This window comes from Notechis scutatus, chromosome 1 (assembly GCF_049901735.1).
Source record: "Notechis scutatus isolate UNSWTSFEM ecotype Mainland chromosome 1, rNotScu1.2, whole genome shotgun sequence".
Classification (NCBI taxonomy): Eukaryota; Metazoa; Chordata; class Lepidosauria; order Squamata; family Elapidae; genus Notechis; species Notechis scutatus.
The window spans coordinates 1,576,809-1,599,761 of record NC_142009.1 but is presented as its reverse complement, the minus strand read 5'-3'; the positions used below and the strand labels follow the sequence as shown (position 1 = coordinate 1,599,761).

The following is a 22,953-nucleotide window of genomic DNA, read 5'->3' as shown; positions in this document are numbered from 1 at the left end:
TCTCACAGCACCCACCCCAGGGACCCCCTCCTTCCTGGAGGTGCCAGAAAAACGAGGGAGGGGCCCAGAGTCCGGGGTCTGGTGGGCCACAGCAGCAGACCAGGAGGGGGAGAGAAGGAGAGGTCTCAGCCAGCCAGGGACAAACCGTAGCCCGGGGGTGTCCATGGGGAGGAAGCAGCTGGGTCCTTGGGGGTGCCAGCCACTGTTTTCTTAAGTGTACAAACTGGCTCCTTCCTCCTGAATTCGAGCCCCGATGCCCAATTATAGCCACCCTCTTCCCTCTTTCGGGCTGGGATAAAATGGGCTCATAGAGTCAAAGATACGGTTTTGCCAGGAAGGACCTGCAGCTGTGATAATTGGACCAGAATTGGACCAGAAGAGGGGAAGTCTGAGCGCTGAAGAATGGATGCTTTTGAACTCTTCAGCATCCCTCGGACTGCAAAGAGATCCAGTTGATCCCAAAGGAAACCAACCCTGATTGCCCTTCGGAGGGACAGATCCTGAAGCTGAAACGCTTCGGCTACCAACTGAGAAGAGTTGGGGGCTCCTCGGATGCTGGGAAAGAGGGAAGGCGAAATAAGAAGGCGACGACAGAGGATGAGATTGGAATGGAATGGAATGGAATGGAATGGAATGGAATGGAATAGAATAGAATAGAATAGAATAGAATAGAATAGAATAGAATAGAATAGAATAGAATAGAATAGAATAGAATAGAACAATAAGAGGAGAGGAGAAGAAAAGAAGGGAAGGGAAAGAAAGAAGAGAAAGAGAAGACAAGACCTTAGAGGTCCTCTAGTCCAACCCCTGCTCAAGCAAAGAGACCTTATCCCATTTCAGACACATGGCCATCCAGTCTCTACTTAAAAGCCTCCAGTGATGAAGCTCCCACAACTTCTAGTGGCCAGCAGTTCCACTAGTTAATAGTCCTCCATGTCAGGGAAAGTCCCGGGTCCTTCTCTCCTTGATGCGCTTCCATCCATGGCTGGACAGTGTCACGAAACCAGGGCTTTGGGCAAACTTCCGGCGACAGGGGAGGCCAAGGGAGCCCGGCCGGAGGTCCATGGGGGTCACCAGGACTTGGAGATGACTTAGTGACCGAACAAGCTGGTCCAATGGTGGCCATGGCCTCCGATTGCGGCCGAGGCTTCCCGGACACCCCAAGGGCAGAGGACAAGACATGGAAGACAAGACATGTCCTTGCATCCCCCAAAGCTCCTGAAACAAACCCTGCTTGGGAGGGGCCCCTCCCTTCTCCTCTTGCATACCTGGTTCCGCAGGTGCAAGAAGACAAACGCGCAAAGTGCCGGTCCGGCACGCACCATTAGCAAGGAACAAGACCCGGCCACAGGGAGGTTGGCAGCCGGCCAGAGGAAGGGGTCCGTCCCAGCGGGGTCACGGCCAGCGTGCGCTTGTCATGCAAACGGTTCAGTTGCACAAAACAGACCCCGGCGGTGGTGCTTTTCAGTGGTGCATGGCGCCCGCTCCCCTCCGGCCGCATCTCACCTCTCCCCACAGAGCATCTGACCCAGAGAAACCCCTTTCCAGGAGGGAAGGGAGCTCGGCCCACGGAAGCTGAAGCCTCCCCGGTCGGGTCCCCAGGGCTGGGGGTCCCTCCTGGGGCAGGGGGCTCTCGGGGTGGGGGTCCCTGTGGTCCAGGGCCAAGTTGCCTCGGGGCTGAATGGAGCCTCCCTCCTCTGCTTTGGAGCGGCCTAGAAAGAGGCGCCGTAGAATCAGGACCCCTGAGTTGGAAGGGGCCTTGGGGGGGGGTCTTCCTGTCCAGTCCCCCCCTTGAACAGGAGACTCCACACCAGAGGCGACCAGCCTTGGGACATGAAGACTTGGGGACTTCAATTCCCAGAATTCCCCAGCCAGCATGGCTGACTAGCTGGGGAATTCTGGGGGCTAAAATCCACAAGGCTTCAAAGTTCTCAAGGTTGGAGACCCCTTCACCAACTCCGTTTGTTCCAGACAAACGGCTGTCCGGTCTCTTCCTTAAAACTTCCAGGGTTGGAGCCCCCACGACTTCTGGTGGCCAGCAGTTCCCCTGCTTAATTGTCCTCCCTGTCCTCCTTCGTTCCAGGTTGCTCCTCTCCTTGGTCACTTTCCATCCGTTGCTTCTCGTCCTGCCTTCTTCGGGGGCTTTGGAGAAGAGCTCGACCCCCCCCTCCTCTTCTCAAATATTGGAACTCTTGTCTGCCATGATCCTCCTCGTTGACCTTCTCGGAGCCGGTTCTGCTCTCTTGGGTCCTGCTTAGGACACTGGACACTGTTGTCCAGGAGAGGCCAGAGTGGAATTGCCCTGGAGAGCTCGCTGGGGGGAGGGATTCTCCTGTTATGCCTGTCAGGGTCCTTCCCGGCCTCAGTTTCTCCTGGGGATGAATGGGGGGGATGGCCGGAGCCTGGAGGGGTGAGGAGGCCAAGGCCGCCTCCCTCCCTCCCTCCAGAGACCGGCTGCTGGCTTCAAAACCTTTCTTTTCTTCTCTTTTGACCGACGGGAAGACCTGCCGCAGCCACTGTCATCAGCCTCACCTGGGAGCTGGCCCTGGCCCAGGGTGTTTTCTTGGCCATGGGACACCTGTGTGGACCCTCCAAGCTGCAGGGGAGTTGACCCTCAGTCAAGGTTTGGGGTTTGGGAGCATCAGAAATGATGGAGGGTGCTTTTACTCTGGCCAAATCCACCTTTCGGTCACAATTGTGCTGATCGGACCTTTCTAGTAGTTTCAGCCAGACTTGCGGACTTCACCTCCCAGAATTCCCCAGCCAGCAAGTATGGGGGGCGGGGGGGCTGTTCTCTGTGTGCAGCATCCGGAGCTCCAGTCCTGGCATCTCCTGGGGCAGCCGAGCTCTGCCCGCCTAACTGAACCTCCCCGGTTCTCACGGGCAGCCAACGGAGCCTTGTGCCCTGGAAGGAAAGGCTGGCACTGCTCCTGGGAGAACAGGTTCCTCCTTCCAACTCCTGCCTGCCCCTCACGCAGGGCAGAGGGCGCTGCTGCCAGGGCCTGCCTCAGCAGGCCTGAGGGACTGGCACTGATTGGCAGCAGGAGGGCAGGAAGCCTGAACCGCCACAGAGCTGCAATGGCAACGGGAGGGTGGGATTCGTGCCTCCCCCTGTGGGGCTTCCTGAGCCTTTCTGTCCGTGGGGCACCTGCCTTTCTCTTGGCCCTCCCTCCCAGGCCTGGGCAGGAGCTGCCCTGCAGACCCTCCGAGCAAGCAGGCTGAGTGGCACCCAGAGAAACCAGCACGCCAAGAGAACCGGGCAGGGCCGAGGGCACGGTCCCCCCAGCCCCCTCTTTGCCCCCGCAAAGCCAGGCCTGCCCTAGAGCCCAGGGGGGGAGGGGGGCCCAGAGAGTTGGGGGCAAGAGGCTCTAACGCTGTCAAAGGGCTTAGAGAGGGTGGAAGGCCCCGCGGAGCGGACTAGAAGTCTCAGGGCGCCACCTATTTTCCAGGAGGGGACCATTCTATCCAGCCCTTTCCCTTCGTTTCCAACCAGGATCCCTTTGGGTAAGTTGAGGCACGGGAGCGGAAGGGCTCCCTCCCTCCCTCAGAAAGGCCCAGGAAGGCTTGGTGGAAGCTGGGAAAACCGAGGTCTGTTTTGGGGCATCGTAAGGAGAGGCTGGGAAAGATGGGGTAGGAATTGCAAAGCCAGCAACCTGGTTTTCGTCTGTGCCACAGATTTTGTGGACACGGGAACCTTGTGGCCCCTCCTGCCCTTCCTCTCCTTCCCCGAGGAAGGACGTGCCAGCCTCAGCAGGGCCTCCTCCTCCTCCTCCTCGCCACAAACCCCCCTCCTTTCTAACACTGATGACCTGGTTACCTGGTTTGGGTCATGAAATGTCTGCAAGAAAATAGCCAGGCTGAGAGCACCAAGGACCCCACAGTCCTCCCTGCAAAACTCCCTCCCATCTAGCATGGATGGCGTTCCCTAGTTGGGTCATGAAATGTCTGCAAGAAAACCACCAAGATCAAAGAGCACTGAGGACCCCACAGTCGTCGTCCTCCTCCTCCTCCTCTTCTCCTTCTCTCCCCTCTCTTCCTTCTCCTCTTCCTCCTCCTCCTCCTCCTCGCTCCTCCTCCTCCTCCTTCCTCCTCCTCTCCTCCTCCTCTTCCTCCTTCCCCCCACCCCGTTCGTCTGAGTCATGGGTGCAGGGAGATGACAGGGACTGGAGGCTGTGGCTCTGCTGAGGTTTTGCACCCCTTTTCTCTTACTCGGGAGTGGATCCTGGGCTGTGGGGGGTGGGGGTAGGGGGGGCTGCTGTTCCAGTCCAGCGCCCGGGAAACTCCTCCCTGAAGGCCACCGTCCAGTCCAAACAGGCCCGGAAGGGCGAAGCCTGCAGAGATCCCACCTGAAGTCCGAAAGCAGCGGGAACTGGGCAGCTCTTCCGGGGAGGCACGGCTATCGCATCATCTCCCAGACTCTGCTGCCCCTGGGCTTCTGCGTGTCTGGCGTGGGGGGGGAGCTGGATTTGCACAAGGGCCCCCCAAGTGCTGCCTGGACCCAGCCCCTCCCCGGTCCCACCGGCAGGCCCTCCTCCGCCCAATGCCCAGCAGGCACCGGCCTAGAGAAGAGGGCTGAGGCCACAGAGACACACCTGTGCTCTGGCTGCCCCACCTGAGAAGGGCCCAAGCCCTGGCCTGGGCCCCCAGCTCCCCTCCACGAAGCCTTCCACAGGAGAGGACCGGAGCAGTTCCTCTCTTGGCCTGGATGGGTCAGCAGAGCCGGGAGGCATCTCCCACCCCACTTCAGAAGCCTGGACCTGGTGGGGGGTGTCTATTCCGTCCCCCCTGCAGGAAAACCCAGTTTTCTAAAGCAGGGGTCTCCAACGTGGCCACTTTAAGACTGGTGGACTCCAACTCCCAGAATTCCTCAGCCCGCTTTAAATCCCCAAGTCTTCAAGTGGCCCCGGTTGGAGACCCCTGGCCTAAAGGATGGCGCTCGCCTCCCCATTCGAGTCTTCTTTTCCTGACCTGCCCCCCTCCAGGTGTGGGAGGACCTCCACACCCATCTTCCCCAGCCCATCGAACCCTTTGAGAGGGCAGCAGCTGTGGGATGGGTCAGAGGAAGCTGTCACGCTACAGGTTGGTCCTGGACATACAGCCGTTCATTTAGGGACGATTCCAAATCCCCGCGGCACTGAAAAGAGGGACGTGACCATTTCCCCCACACTAACCACCATGACAGCAACCCCGTGATCCAAAAGTTCCCTTGGCAACCGACTCCTATGCAGGGGTGGGATCCAGCCGGTTCTCACCGGTTCCCCAGAACCGGTTGTTAGCCTTCTTAGGAGTTTGGTGAAGGGGTTGCTGTTGGGAGAAATCGGGAGGGCAGAGAACCGGAGGTCCAATGATTGAATCCCACCCCTGCTCAGATTGATGACGGTCACAGCACCCCAGGGGTCCCCTGGTCCCCTTTTGCGACCTTTGGACGAACCAAGTCAAGGGGGGAGTTGGATTCGCTTAGCAACCGTGTGGCTAACTGAACAAGTTCAGGGATTCACTGAACAATGGCGGCAAGAAAGGTCATAAAATGGAGCAAAGCTCACTTAACAACTGCCTCATTTAGTAACAGAAGTTTTATGGTTAAGCCAATCAAATATCCAGGCAACACAGTGGTTATGAAGCACTAAGGAATGTAATCAATAGAAAATTAATCACATTTATTTTTAAGAAAAGGAATTTGGGGTGCAATTCAAGGACTACCTGGAATAACCCGGGGGGGGGAACCCATGGAGGAAGGCGACTGGCTCTCTAGGAAGGGGTGCAGCCGTGGTTTCTCCCCTATCAGCTTCCCTCCTCCGAAGGAGGCTCCGGCCCTTGAATTCTGGCAGGGCATTTTGCCAGCGACCTGAGGCAAGGGATTGGTTTACAGCTCCGGCTGACTTCATTTTCACAAGTTGTGACCCACTTTCAACTTTTCCCCTCCAAGGAGCCTCTTATATCTTGACATGGACTCTGCCCGGGTTCCAAAGAATAGAATAACAGAGTTGGAAGGGACCTCGGAAGGTCTTCTAGTCCAGTCCCCAGCTGGAGCAGGAGACTCCCAGTGTCCAACCTTTAAGACTTTAAGACTCTCGGAATTCAACTCCTGAAGTCCACCAGTCTTAAAGTTGCTAAGGTTGGAGGCCCCTGCTTTAAAGTGGGGAGGGGGGCAGGGGTGGCTGTTCTCTGTGGGCAGCCTCCGGAGCTCCAGTCCTGGCATCTCCTGGGGCAGCCGAGCTCTGCCCGCCTAACTGAACCTCCCCGGTTCTCACGGGCAGCGAAGGGAGCCTTGTGCCCTGGAAGGAAAGGCTGGCACTGCTCCTGGGAGAACAGGTTCCTCCTTCCAACTCCTGGGAGTTGAAGTCCACCAGCCTTCCAGTTCCCGAGGTTGGGCACGCTTACCCTGCATCCGGGGTGGGGACCCCCTAGTAGTCCACGGCATGCCAGCAGGCAACCGGGCCACGCAAACAAGCCCCATCCACGCGGTGCAGGCAACATGCAAAACCACGGGCCCTCCTGTCGGTGGGAAAGCCCTTCTCCCAGGGCCCAAAAGGTGGGGGAGGGGAGGGGGGCACCGCCCTCTACCCCTCCAGACAAAAGGCCGTCTGCTCGCTTTCTTAGAGACCTCCAGTGTTCGAGCAGCCACGACTCCTGGAAGCAAAACAGCGCCATAAAACTGCTGGCCCTCCTTCGTTCACTGACCGGACCAGAGTTTGGAGCAGGGAGAGGAAGCAGGGGGGGCGGGGTTCCCTTGGGGGGACCAGGGACTGGCTGCTCTTTCTCCAGGTAGACCAGACCCAAGCACGCATGCAGCCCCCCCCCCAGGCCCTCTGAACTGTGCACAGGTGGGCTTCTCTGCTGCTGACCCCATGGCTGCTCCCCTCCCCCCCCCACTCCAGAGGACCAAACAGGTGTGGCCCTGCCACACCTAAGGACTCCAGCTCTGGCGGTTTGGCCTGGCCGGACAAGGGGCTTGCAGGCCTGACCAGATTGAACAGATGAACAGAGTGGGAAGGGAGCCTGTAGGTCATCTAGTCCAACCCTCTGCCCAAGCGGGAGATTCTACCTACTACACCATTTCTGACCGACTGCAGTCCAGCCTGCCAGCTTCACAAATCCTTCCGCTTTTGCTTCCTTCTCGATCAGCGTTTCTGCCCAACTTGGTTCAGGCCATTTCCTCGGCTTTGCGTTGGTTTGGGACAGGAGCCGCGCAGCGCTCCGAGTGGGGAAGTCTGCCCTCTCCCCACTCCGAGCAAAGCAGCCCAGCAAAGGGGGAGGCTGCGGACACAACACACACACACACCCCAACACACCCCTTTGGGGCTCCCCCGGCCCAGCCCGTGCCTAGATCTCCGCGGAAAGCCGGGCAGCGCAGCGCGGAAACGGACCAATCGCGGCGCGCAGAGTCCAACCCGGGCGCGCTCCAGGCGCTGCCGCCGGGGACGTTTCAGCCGCGAGCGCCGCCGAAGCCGGCTCAAAGGAGAAGGGGTCTCCGGGGCGGCCCCTCCGGAAAGATCCCCACTCCCGCGGCTGCACGGGGGGGCTTCTGGCGCGCTGCAACCCAAGAGGTGGCCCCGCATCTCGCCGCTCCCTCGGGCCGGTCGGGGGCCAAAGGCCAGGGAGGGAAGGCGGGGGCTGCAACCGCTTCCCCGCTCCCGGCGGACCCCCGCCTTAGCCCGCTGCCGGCAAGACCTTCGCCTGCGCTGCTGGCGGAACCGGGCACTCCGCTTCCCGCTTCCACCTCGCCGCCCTCTGCCTGCCTGCCTGCCTGCGGGCTGCCTACGCACCGCGCACAGCCTGCGGGACGGTTCCTTCCCGGGAGAGCGGCGGTGCTGCTGCTCAGGGCTGGCCGCTCCCCGCGGGAGTTCCTGCGCTGCGCCCTCCGCCTCCCGGTCGGGGAAAGGCGCTGCCCCCCCCCGCCGCCGCCCGCCTCCTCCTGCCCTGCGAGCCCCTTTCTCGCCTACCTGCCGTGGCCGCGGGAGGACGGGGGTCCCGGTGCGGAGGGGCCGCGCGGGGCCGGGCAGCGGACGGAGGCTCGGCGCGGCGCGCAGTGCGGGCGCAGTGCGGGCGCTGGCTGCGCTTCCCATTCCGGGAGGCGGGGAGGCACCTGGCGGGGCAGGGCAGCCCTAATGAGGAGCTCCGCCGCTCCGCCGCGCCTCGGGCCATCCCGCGCCCGCGAAGGGGAAAGAGGCAGCGCGCAGCGGCAGCGGTCGCCGCAACCCCCGGGACTTGGGAGCAGCGGAACTCGGAGGGGCGCCGGGATGGCGGGGAGGATTTGGCCAGAATTTGGATTTCCTGGTCGGAGCCAAAAAAAAAAAGGGGGTGATGGTGGTGGTCAGGCCTCAATAATACAGATTAAGAGATTAACAAATAATCAGAGTTGGAAGGGACCTTGTAGGTCATCTAGTCCAACTCCCCCCCCCAAGTGGTAGACCCTACACCATTTCTGACCAACGGCCTTGGATGGAGCCCCTGATTTCTTTCAGCACTTTGCACAGGGAGTCCTCAACTTATGGCCACAATTGAGCCCCAAATTTTGGCCGCTCTCCAAGACTGACAGCTCTGTAAGCAAGTTCCGCTGCATTCTATCACCTTTCTTCCAACCGTTCTTAAGCGAATCGCTGCAGTTGATGAATGAGCAGCCTGGTTCTTAAGTGAATCCGGCTTGACTCGGCTTGTCAGAAGGTCGCCAAAGAGGAATCGCGTGACCCCAGGACATACGCGACTGTCATAAATGTGAGTCAGTGGCCAAGCATCTGATGCGACAACGGTCGTAAGTGTGAAAAACGGCCCTGAGTCATTTTTATCCAGGGCTGTTGTAACTTCGAATGGTCGCTAAATGAAGTGTCATAAGTCGAGGACTAACCTGTGTGCCCGCTGGCTTGCCAGGCTGGAGGGGGCTTAGAAGAGCATTCTAGCCCCCAGAGGGATCCTTGGCTCCTGCGCCCCCCCCCCAGTCAAAGGCTCCAAAGTCCTGCAAAACAGGGCTATGGCCCCCAATTCCGAAAATTTGAAGGGGAGGGGGGGGCTTTCTCCCCTGTTTCGGGGGAGGCGGAACTGCCTGGCATTGAGCTGTCATCGCTGAAGTGCAGGTCTCTCCTGGGTTGGGACCCCCCCCATGCATCTTTTCCGGGCTGAACTTCACAGGCAGATTCTACCTGGGGAGGGGGCCTAGCAGGATAAGCCCTTGGGGTCCTCCCCAACCCCTCAGGGGGTCCTTGAAGCCCACCAGCAGCTTGGGCAGCTTCACGGAGCAGGGGGTCTTTCACTCAACCAGGGGTCTCCCACCTCGGTCCCTTTAAGACTGGGGAACTCTGGGAGTTGGAGTCCACCGGTTTTAAAGCGGCCAAGGTTAGAGACCCCGACCAGCGGACAAGCAGGCTGCCGCTTCCAAACAGTCTCCAAGGGCAGCACCCCACCCCCGTCATTAGTACCATCCAAAAGATGACCAAGATGTAGGTTCCCACCTTCGGTGCCTCCTGGCCAGGAAAGGGGTCAGGTGGGGCCCTGGCCATGGAGGGCCCCCCAAGTCAGCAATGGTGTAGGGTCTCCTGCTTGGGCAGGGGGTTGGACTGGATGACCTACAGGGTCCCTTCCAAATACGTTAGCCTAAAAGTCTCCTGGCTGCGGCTCCCACCTCTCTGCATGCAGGGGGACCCCCACTTTCACCCCATCTCTAAAGTCTAGTTTGGGGTTTGGAAGGGGCCTCCGGAAACTCCCAGGATTGTAAGGAAAGATGAAAGGCAGTCTGGGAGGGAGGAAAAAAAGCAAGCACCAGGAGGTGATTTTCTGCTTCCCAAAAAAGCTGAGCTGCTGTCTTTTTGTGTGTGTGTGTGTAAGTTCATAATTGCTGGTTCAGGCTAAACCCAGCCAGGCCCTCCAGGATGCCAGCGTTTTCTCACTGCTGATGCTTCCAGGGCTTGGAATTTTAACCTTCTACAAAAGCGTGGTTCTAGTCCTCAAGGTTTGTTACAACTGATAATTTAAGACATTAAAAAAAAGACATTTTGCAATTAGAAGATCCTCGGAGGCCTGGCTGGGCAGGAACGTGACTCGAAAAAAAAATCATTTGAAAATGAAGGGCCCCTGAACAGGAGCAGAGGGAGGAGATCAGATCAAACCCAGTGCTTTGTCCAGGTAGATAAGATTCACAGAGTTGGAAGGGGCCTTGGAGGTCATCTAGTCCAACTCCTCACCCAAACAGGAGACCCTTCTACACCATTTCTGACCGATGGCAGTCCAGTCTTAGTCTTGGAAGCCTCCAGGGATGAAGCTCCCACAACTTCCAAAGGCAACTTCGGTTCCATCGGTTGATCGTTTTCACTGTCAAGGAAATTCCTCCTTATTTCCAGGTTGAATCTCTCCTGGGTCAGTTTCCACCCATTATTCCTTATCTGGCCTTGGAGAATAGCTTGACCCCCCTTCCTCCTCTCTGGGGCAGCCCCTCCCTCAAATATTGGAAGATGCTCTCCTGTCTCCCCTGGTCCTTCTCTTCCCTAGACTAGCCAAGCCCAGTTCCTGCAACCATTCTTCATATGTTTTAGTCTCCAGTCCCCTCATCATCCTGGTTGCTCTTCTCTGTACTTTTTCTAGAGTCTCAACATCTTTTTTTATAGTGTGGTGACCAAAACTGGATGCAGTTCTCTAGGTGTGGCTTTACTAAAGCTTTATAGAGTGGGATTAGTCCCTCCCTTGATCTTGATTGTATCCCTCTGTTGATGCAGTTTAGGATTGCATTGGCTTTTTTGGCGGCTGCTGCCGCACACGGCTGGCTCCTATTTAGCTGGTTGATGGGGGAGATTCAGGGCTGGCCTAGCTGCCAAGAAGGCTTTCCCCATGGGAATTTCTGTGTGGTTGAACATTGGCACCTTCCTGGCAGGATTGGCAACCGGAGCCCCAGAGCTGCCCTCAGCCTCTGGTTGTCTGCCTCTTCCTCTTCCTCCTCCCCCCTCCCAGCTCCTTGATTTACCTGCCCTGTCTCCACATCAGAGGGATTGGTTGGTACCCAGGAGGCCAGGTAGAAATTAACAGGATGAAAACCAAGTATACCAGCTTGTTGGCACAGACACAAAGGCAGTTGTGGTGGAATTAAGTGCCGAAAAGAAAGACACAAGTTGGCAGAAAAAATAAATAAACGCAAGCTTACTAAGTTAGACTGGATCTGATTATTTCGGTGAAGAGCCTCGGAGGAGAACGTTCAGGGCGGAAAGAAGGGTGGGAGGCAGGGATGGGCCAGGAGGACGGCTTAGGTAGACGCAGCCCTGAGTGGAATGGGAATCAGAAATTCCATCCCTTCCTGTTATGGGGCAAGGACTTTCCCTGTCTGGGGGGAGAGGGGGGGGGGCTCCACGTTCTTGGTTAAGCAGAAAAGCAGGTCAGGAAAAAAAATGGCCGAAAGACCCCAGAAAATGGGGCTGGAGCACCGGCCCGAATTGGCAGGAAAAGGGTTTGCTTCCAGGGGAGCCGCCCCCTGTGCCTCGTCTCTGCCCTGCCTAGTCTAACAAAGAGAAGGACCCAGGTGATGGGATAGCAGCCTTCCAATACTTGAGGGGCTGCCACAAAGAGGAGGGGGGGGTCCACCTCTTCTCCAAAGCACCCAAAGGCAGGACAAGAAGTAACTCTCATCAAGGAGAGGAGCAACCTGGAACTAAGGACAAATTTTCCAACAGGGAGGAAAATTCACCAATGGAACAGCTTGCCACCAGAAGTTGTGGATGCTTCATATCAATGGAGGTTTTTAAGAAGATTCCATGGATGAAAATCCTAAAGGGGAATATTGGGAAACTCTAAAAAGTATGATCATAGAAGCCCAGACCAGCACAATACCACTGAGAAAGAAAAACAAGAAATCCAAGGAGAGAATTGGGAGAAGACTAAAAGACAATGTTATTTGAAAATTCCAGTCTGGCTATCGACTATTGAAGCATTTTCTTATCCTGTAATATATAAAAAGGAACAAACAGTTAGATATGGTGAAATATTGAATGAAAAGGGTGAACTTAAATCTATACAAAAACTAAAGGAACAAGGTATAAAGATGAATTGGTTTTCATATGCGCAAATACATTCAAGGCATGATAAAGATTCTAAAACAGAAGGTTTCTACGATAAACTGACTGACTTAGATAAGATTTTGACAGGTACTGATTAAAAGGTGATTTAAAAATTGTATGGATATTTATTAGAAATTAAACTAGAAGAAGAACAAGTTAAAGAAACTATGATCGCTTGGGGGAAGAATTTTGGATATGGGATTGATCTAGAGAAATGGCAAAAATTGTGGTCTCAAAATTATAAAATGACAATGTCAACAGCATATAAAGAAAATTTGTATAAGATGTTTTACAGGTGGCATTTTCCCCCCCGACAAGAATAGCAAGAATGTTCAAGAACAAATCTGAAAAATGTTGGAAATGTCATCAGACACCTGGCTCATATTACCATATGTGGTGGACATGTGTGGATGCTAAAAAATATTGGACTAAAATCCACACATGGTTGGAAAAAATGACAAAAAAACATATAGGTTTGAAACCAGAGATATTTTTATTGGGAATTTTACCTGAAATATATAGTAAAGACTTGAAATACCTGATTGTAAATGTATTAACAGCGGCTAGGATTGTATTTGCTAAAAACTGGAAAAATGAGAAAATACCATCACAGGAGGAAATCATTAAGAAAATATTGGAATGTGCTGAAATGAGTAGATTGACATTTGAAATCAGATAAAGAATTTTATAAAATTTGGGATCTATTCTACCAATGGTTAGACAATAAAACATGGTAATGAAATATGTAGATTCTTAGAAAATAATAAATATATAAAGATGTATTCTTTTCTTATTATATCTACAAAATGATTGTAGGATAGATTTGAGATGATAATATGAACTGTCATAAAACAAATTAAGTAAAATATGATTATTTCGTGAAACATGAATGAATAAAAGTATAGTCAAATGATCGATTAACAATGACATTAATGTATTTAATGATTGAAAATACGAGATTATATACAATGTAATTGTAATTGAAGACTATGAAATGGAAGCACAAAACAATTTGTAAACCAACTGGCACACTGTATGTGTATATATATGGAAGATGGCTTGATGTTTTTATGTTTTGTTTGTCTATGTTCGTCTTAAAAACCAATAAAAATTAAAAAAGAAAAAGAAATCCAAGAAGAAACCAGCATGGCTGCACAAAGATCTCTCTGGAAAATTGAAAGAAAAAAAGGACAAGTACAAAAAATGGAAAGAAGGACGTACAACTAAGGCAGAATATCAGCAGGTAGCCAGAATCTGCAAAGATAAAGTCAGGATAGCAAAGGCTCAGAATGAACAAAGACTTGCAACAAAAGTCAAAGATAATAAAAAAAGTTTCTTCCAACATATAAATCACAAGAAAAAAAATCAAGGAAACAGTTGGTCCACTAAAGAGAGAAGATGGCAGGGAAGCAACAGGCAACAGAGAGAAAGCAGAACTGCATAACTCATTCTTTGCATCCGTCTTCACGCAAAAAGAAACTATAGCTCAACCCACCAAAAACATAACTGTAAAAGACAGACCAGAAATAAAAGTTAAAATAAGCAAGAAAAAACAGTAAGAGAACACCTGTCTGATCTTGATGAAAACAAATCACCAGGGCAGTAATTGTGAGAGGGATCTTGGAGTCTCAGTGGACAACCAGTGAAATAGGAGCCAGCCGTGTGCAGCCGCCGCCAAAAAAGCTAATGCAATCCTAAATTGTATTAACAGAGGGATACAATCGAGATCAAGGGAGGTACCACTCTATAAAGCCTGAGTAAGGCCACACCTAGAGTCCTGCATCCAGTTTTGGTCACCACACTATAAAAAAGATGTTGAGACTTTAGAAAAAGTACAGGGAAGAGCAACCAGGATGATTTGGGGGCTGGAGACCAAAACATACGAAGAACAGTTGCAGGAACTGGGCCTGGCTAGTCTGGGGAAGAGAAGGACCAGGGGAGGCAGGAGAGCAGCCTTCCAATATTTGAGGGGCTGCCATAGAGAGGAGGAGGGGGGTCAAGCTATTCTCCAAGGCACCCGAAGGCCAGACAAGGAATAATAATGGATGGAAACTGATCAGGGAGAGATTCAACCTGGAAATAAGGAGGAATTTTCTGACAGGGAGGACAACCAACGGAACAGAAGTTGCCTTTGGAAGTTGTGGGAGCTTCATCCCTGGAGGCTTTCAAGAAGAGACTGGACTGCCATCGGTCAGAAATGGTGTAGGATCTCCTGCTTGGATGGGGGTTGGACTAGATGACCTACAAGATCCCTTCCAACTCTGATGATCTGTTATCTGTTATCTGTTATCGTGTCACATGCAAGAAATCAGGAGCCAGGGCAGAGTTCAAGAGGACCCCAGCTGATCCTTGACTTACGACCACAACGGAGCCCAAAATTCCCATTGCTGAGCGAGATAGTGGCTAAGTGAATTTTCCCACCCAGGTTACAATCCTTTTTTGTTGCAGTTGTTAAGTGAATCCCTGCAGTTGCTAAGCGAGTCACACGGTTGTTAAGTGAACCTGGCTTCCTCGTTGACTTTGCTTGTCAGGAGATCGCAAAAGGGGATGGCATGACCCCTCCCCCCCCGCAGGACCCTGTGGCCATCGTAAGTACGAGTCAGTTGCCGAGCGTCTGAATTTGATCACAGGGCGGCTGCAACGGTCATAAGAGTGAAACCTGGTCATAAGTCCCTTTTGTTCAGTGCTGAATGAATTGTTGTAAGAAGGGAACTCCTATACAAGTTTATTCCGTGTTATTTATACACAGCAACCTGAACTACTCATGGACAAGGGTCACTGGTGCCAGGTAAGAGTCCATGGACCTCAAGGGGGGCTGGGGCCCTGGGGGGGGGGTCGTAGAGACTCCCACCTGCTGGTGCCTTTGACTTTCGGGCATAGCCTGGTCACCGCCTGTGTTTTGAAGCCAGGTGGGCCACCAGAGGCAGCCGTGGTTGTGGTTCCCAGGGCACCCGGCCTCTCAGGGGGCCCCCAGCTCAGAATAACAGAGACACAGAGGGACCTTGGAGGTCTTCTAGTCCAACCACCTGCTCAGGCAGGATACACTGCACCATTCCAGACAGTTGGCTGTCCAGTCTCCCACAACTTCTGGTGGCAAGTCGTTCCACTGGTTAACTGTTCTCGCTGTCAGTAAACTTCTCCTTAGTTCTTGGTTGCTTCTCTCCTTGATTAGTTTCCATCTGTTACTTCATCTTCTTCCTTCAGGTGCTTTGGAGAATAGCTGGACTCCCTCTTCTTTGGGGCAGCCCCTCAAATACTGGAAGATGCCATCATGTCACCCCCGGCCCTTCTTTTTAATAAATTAGAGATTCCTGCAACCGTCCCTCGTATGTCTTGGCCTCCAGTCTCCTAGAATCCTCTTGGTTGCTCTTCTCTGCCTTCTTTCCAGAGTCTCAACCTCTTTTTTGCAACATGGCAACCAAAGCTGGATGCCAAATTCCAGGTGTGGCCTTACCAAGGCCTTGTAAAGCAGTCTTAAGACTTCACCTGATCTTGATTCTGTCCCCCCCGTTTATGCAGCCTAGGATTCTGTTGGCTTTCTTGGCTGCTGTACCACACGGCTGGCTTATACTTAAATTATGCTCCACTAAGGACACCTTGTTGCTGTTCATTGTGAAGTCGTGTCCGACCCATCGTGACCCCATGGACCACGTTCCTCCAGGCCTTCCTGTCCTCTACTGTCCCCTGGAGTCCCTTCAAGCTCAGGCCGGCTGCTTCAGGGACTCCATCCAGCCGCCTCCTTCTCTGCCGTCGTCCCCTTCTTCTTCTTCTCTTCTCACCCTCCATCGTTCCCAGCATTCGGCTCTTCTCCAGCGAGTCCTTCTTCCTTCTCATGAGGTGGCCAAAGTCTTTGAATGTCCTCTTCAGGATCTGCCCTTCTAAGGGGCAGTCAGGGTGGATCTCCTCTAGGACGGACCGGTTGGATGGCCTTGCAGGCCAAGGGACACGCGCAGGAGCCGATTCTCCTCCAGCCCCAGAGTTCAAAGGCCTCCATTTTTTGGTGCTCAGCCTTCCTTGTGGGTCCCACTTTCACGGCCATGCATTGCAAGTGGGAAAACCATAGAGTTGGCTCTACGCACTTTGATTGGCAGGGGGACGTCTCTGCTTCTGAGTAGGCTACCTAGCTTTGCCATAGCTTTCCTCCCCAGGAGCCAGCGCCTTTTGATTCCTCGGCTGCAGTCCCCATCGGCTAGGACTATCTGGCCAGTCCTTGCCCAGGTGGGAACCCTGACATTTGGGGAGGGGGGCACGGAGATCAAATGCTTCCAAGGTCCCCCCAGAGGAAGGGGTCTAGCTGGGCAGGAGGACCCTCCTGATGCCCTTGTGGTCCCCTCTCTTGTGCAGGGGAGAGAGGGGACGGGGCGAACTCTCCTTGGTGAACTCCTTTCACTGGTGCATCAGTCTTGGGTGGGATTCTCTTCCCTTCCGCTCGATCCTCGGCATCTCTGAGTGACCAACGGGCAGATTTTCTGCCTTTTGCTAGAGGCTGCCCAACTGGCATCGGCCAGGAAGAGGGCTGGACTAGATGCCCTCTTAGGCCACTTCCAGAAGTCTTTATGAGCTGGAAAGGCAGCAGCATTGCTCGATCCTGTGGCGGTGAGTTCCACTTTCTGCAGCCCAATGGCTCCCTTTCAGGAAGGCGACTGTGGAGCCGGAAAAGGCTGCAGCTGACAATAAGACCCCCAAAGTGGTTGGAGCTGGGGGGAGGGACGGAGGGGTGCCCCAGCTGGATGCCCCCCCACATTTCTTTCCAGCATTGAAGGAGATGCCTGGGGTGGAGGCAAATAGGGTGGGGGGAGGGTCACGGGGCAGTCATGCCCCCCCCCAAATCATTTCTGCTTCTACCTCGCCTGCCAGTTGTCGTTCGTGAAAAGTTGTCTTGACACTATGATTGTTGATCCTGGACAATGCTGGCTTGTGGGGCCAGACAAGGATGCTTGCCTGCTTGGAGCTGGGGCGAGCCGTGGCCCCTCATCAGACCCTGCAAAGACTCTGGATGCCGCATTCCCACAAGTTGGGAGCCTCCCTTTGGTTGATGTCTTTCTTCTAAGAATCAGGGGTCTCCCACCTTGGCCCCCTTAAGACTGGTGGACTTCAATTCCCAGAATTCCTCGGATAGCAAAAATGGCTGAGGAATTCTGGGAGTTGGAAGTCCACCAGTCTTCAAGGGGCCAAGGTGGGACACCCCTGCTCTAAGTGGTGAACGGGAGGTGTGGAACCTCCAGCTGCCAGGGCAGTCTACCTCCCCCTCCGTGATGAATACATGGGACCCGCAGAGTAGGGGGCTTTCCTTCCCGGGCGAGGGCATCTCCTCCTCCGGGGCCTTTGGGTTGAATGGGAGCCCCCTCCTCGACCGCCATCCTGCCTGCTGCACAGAGGGAGTTTTCCGTGGGCGGCTCTGCCGGTGGAATCAGCCCAAGAAAAGGAGAGGCGACCCCACCCCTCCTCCCTCCCCCCCTCCCCCCCTCCTGAGAAATCCGGCTCTCCTTAATGAATGAAAATTAATCCTTCAGAGGCTTTGCCTGAGGGAGGGGAGAAGGAGGGCGGACCGGAAGCACCAAGGGCAGGGCACTCCGGAGTCAGCCAGTCACTCGGGTCCTTTCAGCCTCGCCCTGTGCATCAGGGCCCAGGGGGAGTCCTCCCTCCCTTCTCCTCTTTCTCTCCTTCCCTCCCTTCTTTTCCCCTTCTCCTTCCTTCTTTCCATCCATCTCCTCTTTGCCCCTTTCCCTTCCTTCCTTCTCATCCCTCCCTCCTTCCTTCCTTCCTTCCACCATTCTTCCTTCTTTCTTTTTCTTTCTTTCCTTCCTTCCTTCCTTCCATCCATCCATCTCTTTGCCCCTTTCCCTTCCTTCCTTCTCATCCCTCCCTCCTTCCTTCCTTCCACCATTCTTCTTTTCTTTCCTTCATTCCTTTCTACTTCCTTCCTTCTTTCCATCCATCCATCTCCTCTTTGCCCCTTTCCCTTCCTTCCTTCTCATCCCTCCATCCTTCCTTCCTTCCACCATTCTTCCTTCTTTCTTTCCTTCCTTCCTTCCTTCCTTCCACCATTCTTTCTTCCTTCCTTCCTTCCTTCCTTCCTTCCTTCCTTCCTTCCTTCCATCCATCCATCCATCCATCCATCCATCTCCTCTTTGCCCCTTTCCTTTCCTTCCTTCTCATCCCTGCCTCCCTCCTTCCTTCCTTCCACCATTCTTCCTTTTTCTTTCCTTCATTCCTTTCTACTTCCTTCCTTCCTTCCTTCCTTCCATCCATCCATCTCCTCTTTGCCCCTTTCCCTTCCTTCCTTCTCATCCCTCCATCCTTCCTTCCTTCCACCATTCTTCCTTCTTTCTTTCCTTCCTTCCTTCCTTCCTTCCACCATTCTTCCTTTTTTCCTTCCTTCATTCCTTTCTACCTTCCTTCCTTCCTTCCTTCCTTCCATCCATCCATCCATCCATCCATCTCCTCTTTGCCCCTTTCCCTTCCTTCCTTCTCATCCCTGCCTCCCTCCTTCCTTCCTTCCACCATTCTTCCCTTCTTCCTTTCCTTCCTTCTTCCTTCCTTCCTTCCTTCTCTCATCCCTCCCTCCCCTCCCTCCATCCCTTCCTGGGAAGGGGGCTTCTGAGTGCACGGGAGTTGCAAGCAGACCCCCCTCCCTCTAGAGAGCCGAGCCCTAGAGCTGAAGCCCTCAAAGGACCCCCATGCGGGCGGGCGGGCGGCTGTCTGGGCCAGCAGCGCGACGACATCCGAAGAGCCGGGAATTTGTTGCTTTCTCAGTAAACACTTTCTTGCCTTTGTAATTATTGTGATTAAATGCCTGCCGGGAGGAGCCCAGCCCTGCTGCCCGGCCCTTCCCCGGCTGCCTTTTCTGGTGCAACAGGTGAATTTCTCCACCGCAAAGTGCCGCTCAGAGGCCTCCCCCTCCCGCAGCCAAACGGGGCCCGGCGCTGCCTGGGAGCGCCCGCTGGGCCTGCCCGCCTCCTTGGCCCCGGTGCTGCCGCTCGCCCATCGCGGGGCAAAGGGGGCTCCCCCTCCCGCAGCCGCTGCCCCCCCCTGAGCGGAGGGAGGGTCTTTGCCGAGCGAGGGAAGAGGCAACCGGGGGGCTTTCTTGGACTTTTCCCTGAAGACCTTTCCCTCCTCGGCCAAGAAGCTTCCTCCGTTCTTCAGAAAGGGAAGCGTTTTCAAGGACAAAACCCAGGAAGGCCAGGGCGAAAAAAAGGCAGAGCGGAGGGACTCCACCTTCCTTCCCAGCCGTGCTGGCCTTTCTCGGGGCTGCTGGGGACCCCCCCAGATTCCCACGCTAACGAAGAGCAGGGGGGATGCAGCATGAAGGGGAGGGGTTCCGACCAGTGGTGGGATTTTTAAAAAATGACTACCGGTTCTGTGGGCGTGGCTTGGTGGGCGTGGCAGGGGAAGGATCTACTGCCAAATCCCCCTCCCCTCCCCACCCCACTAACCTGCTTTCCAGCTCCGTTCTCCTGGGAAGGGCAGCCAAAGGAGACCCAGACGATCAGCTGGGACTCGATGGGAGGCGGAGAAGAGATTGGGGTGGGGGCAGTCAGAGGTGGGATTGGCCGGTTCTCCGAACTACCCCAAATTTCCACTATGGGTTCTCCAGAACCGGCTGAATCCCACCTCTGGGTCCGGCCCAGAGCAGTTCAGGGGAAGCTCCAGGGTCCTTCTTGTCTTCAGCCCAGGGGGGGAAGCCCCCCTCTGACAGGGTGGGGCCGGGGGCTTGAGAGGCCCTTGCCAGTCCCTCCCACTGTCCCCAGGGCTGATGGGGACTGGGAGGACCCACTGCAGGACCAAGGGCCCCTCCCAGCCTTGCAACGGAAGACGGGAAGGGGCTTTTTGCACAGGCAAACCCAACATTAGACCCAGTTTGGCCTAGTGATGAAGGCTAGAAACCAGGAGGCTGAGGGTTCTAGTCCTTCCTTAGCTATGAGAAACAGGAGAGGCTGAGTTCTAGTTGCACCTTAAGCAAAAAAAAGCCCACTGGGTGACTTTGGGCCAGTCCGTCTCCCTCTCTCTCTCTCTCAGCCCAGCCCACCTCACAGGGTTGTTGTTGTTGTTGTGGGGAAAAGAGGAGGAGGAAGAAGCGCTGCTTATGTTTGCCACCTTGACTTGTTTATAAAGCTAATAAAGGGAGGAATAGAAATTGAAACGAGCAGACCGAGTCCATTGGGAACTTTTATGACCTCAGCAGCTCTATGGTCTGTTTTTTTTTTGGGGGGGGGAAAGAGACGGAGAGGAAAGAAAATAATCTGGTTGCAAAGTTTTGCATCCTCTGGCAGTTGTGCCCAGTTGTGGATGCCAGCGGGGTCCCTGCGTGGTGGGTGTCAAACTGCTCATAATTTTATAAAGAAAGAAACTTGGCTGGTCAGATGGCTCGTATTTTCAAAAGAAACGTAGGGAAATGTTTCTGGGACCCTGAATAAAACCGTGTGGTAGGAAAACTGGGTTAATTTATTATGGTGGCAAAAAGCCACCAGGAATCCGAGGCCCTTTTAAAACTCACACATTTATTCAGTAAAATAAATGTGAGTCGGGGGGAGGAGCTCCCTTGATTCAATGAAATAAGTGTGTGTGTGTGTGTGTGTGTGTGTGTGTGTCCAACCTTGCCAACTTGAAGGTTTGTGGACTTCAACTCCCAAAATTCCCCAACCAGCATAGATGGGAGTGGAAATGCACAGGTTTTAGGTTGCCTAGTTTGGAGATCCCTGGATTAAAGGATTGAGATCAACTGGTGGGGAGAAGGAGGGAAGGAGGTTCGACTCCCTTCTTCCTAAAGCACAAACTTTGTATTTGAGGGGTCTTGGTTAGGGTTGATCCTTAGTGGTTATTCCTGGGTCTCTGTCTCTCTCTGGTATCTACCATCCCCATTTATCTATTTATCTTTCTTTTTCTTTCTTCAGCCACATGAGGTCTAGCATTGTCGTGCATTAGGAGGAACCCAGGGCCAACCGCACCAGCATATGGTCTCACAAGGGGTCGGAGGATCTCATCTCGGTACCTAATGGCAGTCAGGCTACCTCTGGTGAGCACATGGAGGGCAGTGCGGCCCCCTAAAGAAATGCCACCCCACACCAGTACTGACCCACTACCAAACTGGTCATGCTGGAGGATGTTGCAGGCAGCAGAACGTTCTCCACGGCGTCTCCAGACCCTGTCATGTCTGTCACATGTGCTCAGTGTGAACCTGCTTTCATCTGTGAAGAGCACAGGGCGCCAGTGGCGAATTTGCCAATCTTGCTGTTCTCTGGCAAATGCCAAACGTCCTGCACGGTGTTGGGCTGTAAGCCCAACCCCCACCTGTGGACGTCGGGCCCTCATACCACCCTCATGGAGTCTGTTTCTGACCGTTTGAGCAGCCACATGCACATTTGTAGAGGTCATTTTGCAGGGCTCTGGCAGTGCTCCTCCTGTCCCTCCTTGCACAAAGGCGGAGGTAGCGGTCCTGATGCTGGGTTGTTGCCCTCCTACGGCCTCCTCCACGTCTCCTGATGTACTGGCCTGTCTCCTGGTAGTGCCTCCATGCTCTGGACACTACGCTGGCAGCCACAGCAAACCTTCTTGCCACAGCTCGCATTGATGTGCCATCCTGGATGAGCTGCACTACCTGAGCCACTTGTGTGGGTTGTAGACTCCGTCTCATGCTACCACTAGAGTGAAAGCACAGCCAGCATTCAAAAGTGACCAAACCATCAGCCAGAAAGCATAGGAACTGAGAAGTGGACTGTGGTCACCACCCGCAGAACCACTCCTTTATTGGGGATGTCTTGCTAACAGCCTCTGCTTTCCACCTGTTGTCTATTCCATTTGCACAACAGCATGTGAAATGGATTGTCAATCAGTGTTGCTACATAAGTGGACAGTTTGATTTCACAGAAGCGTGATTGACTTGGAGTTACATTGTGTTGTTTAAGTGTTCCCTTTATTTTTTTTGATCAGTGTACTTTCTATCTATCTACCTACATCTATCCATCCATCCATCCATCCATCCATCCATCCATCTACATCTACCTATCTATCACCTATCTATCATCTATCACTGTTTGGCTTGGTGGCAGCAGTGCCTCAGATAGAAAGTCCCTACAGAGAGTGGTAATTACAGCCAAGAAGATCATAGGAAGCTCCCTTCAGGATGCTGCTTATAAGCGCTCTGTGCTGAGAGCTCAAGCCTTGTGAGAGAGACCCCACACACCCTTCATGACCTATTTTCTGCTGCTCCCTCTGGGAGGAGGTTTCCCCAAGTGTTTCTAGCAGGATTTCCAGATTCTGCAACAGCTTCGTTCCCAAGTCCATCGGCCTGGGAAACTCGCAAGATTAATTTTTCTCGCCATGTGCATGTATACGTCCGAAGTAGACTGTGTTACTTGTCATATATGTGGGTATATGCATGTTTATTTATTTAGTCATGTTTAGGTAGGGTATATTGGAAGTGGCGACCCTTTGAGAGCTGCATGCAATGAAATTTCATTTTAATATATGCCAATTACTGTACATTCAAAGTGACAATCAAGTTATTATTCTGTTCTATTTCTATTCTATATCATCTGTCTGTGTGTCTATCTATCTATATATAAATATATCATCTACTATCTATTTAGTTTATAATGCACCCAACTCATTATCCAAAGCACCTCTACCACTCCTGGCTAATGTTAACTAATAGTTTGATGGCTCTAACGCAGGGGTGACCAACCTTGGCAACTTTAAGACTTGTGGACTTCAATTCCCAGAATTCCTCAGCCAGCTGGCTGAGGAATTCTGGGAGTTGAAGTCCACAAGTCTTAAAGTTGCCAAGGTTGGACACCCCTGCTCTAACGTGTTGTCACCGGTCTGTTGGTGCCCCCTTTGCAATACGGACCAATTTAACAACTTCATTAGAGCGCAGTCCCATAAATAAAGGAAGGGAAGCGCCAGGTGTGAGGAGAGGGGG

At 53.7% G+C, this 22,953-nt stretch overlaps 1 protein-coding gene across 1 annotated transcript in view; it reads right to left on the bottom strand.

Annotated features, from left to right (window-relative positions):
- FOXN1 (forkhead box N1) overlaps positions 1-8,145 on the bottom strand; it is a 41,051-nt gene extending 32,906 nt beyond the window's left edge. The window contains 1 exon segment of the mRNA XM_087954571.1: positions 7,944-8,145. Coding sequence (XP_087810697.1) covers positions 7,944-8,145 — 202 coding nt within the window.
- Between the last annotated feature and the right edge of the window lie 14,808 nt (positions 8,146-22,953).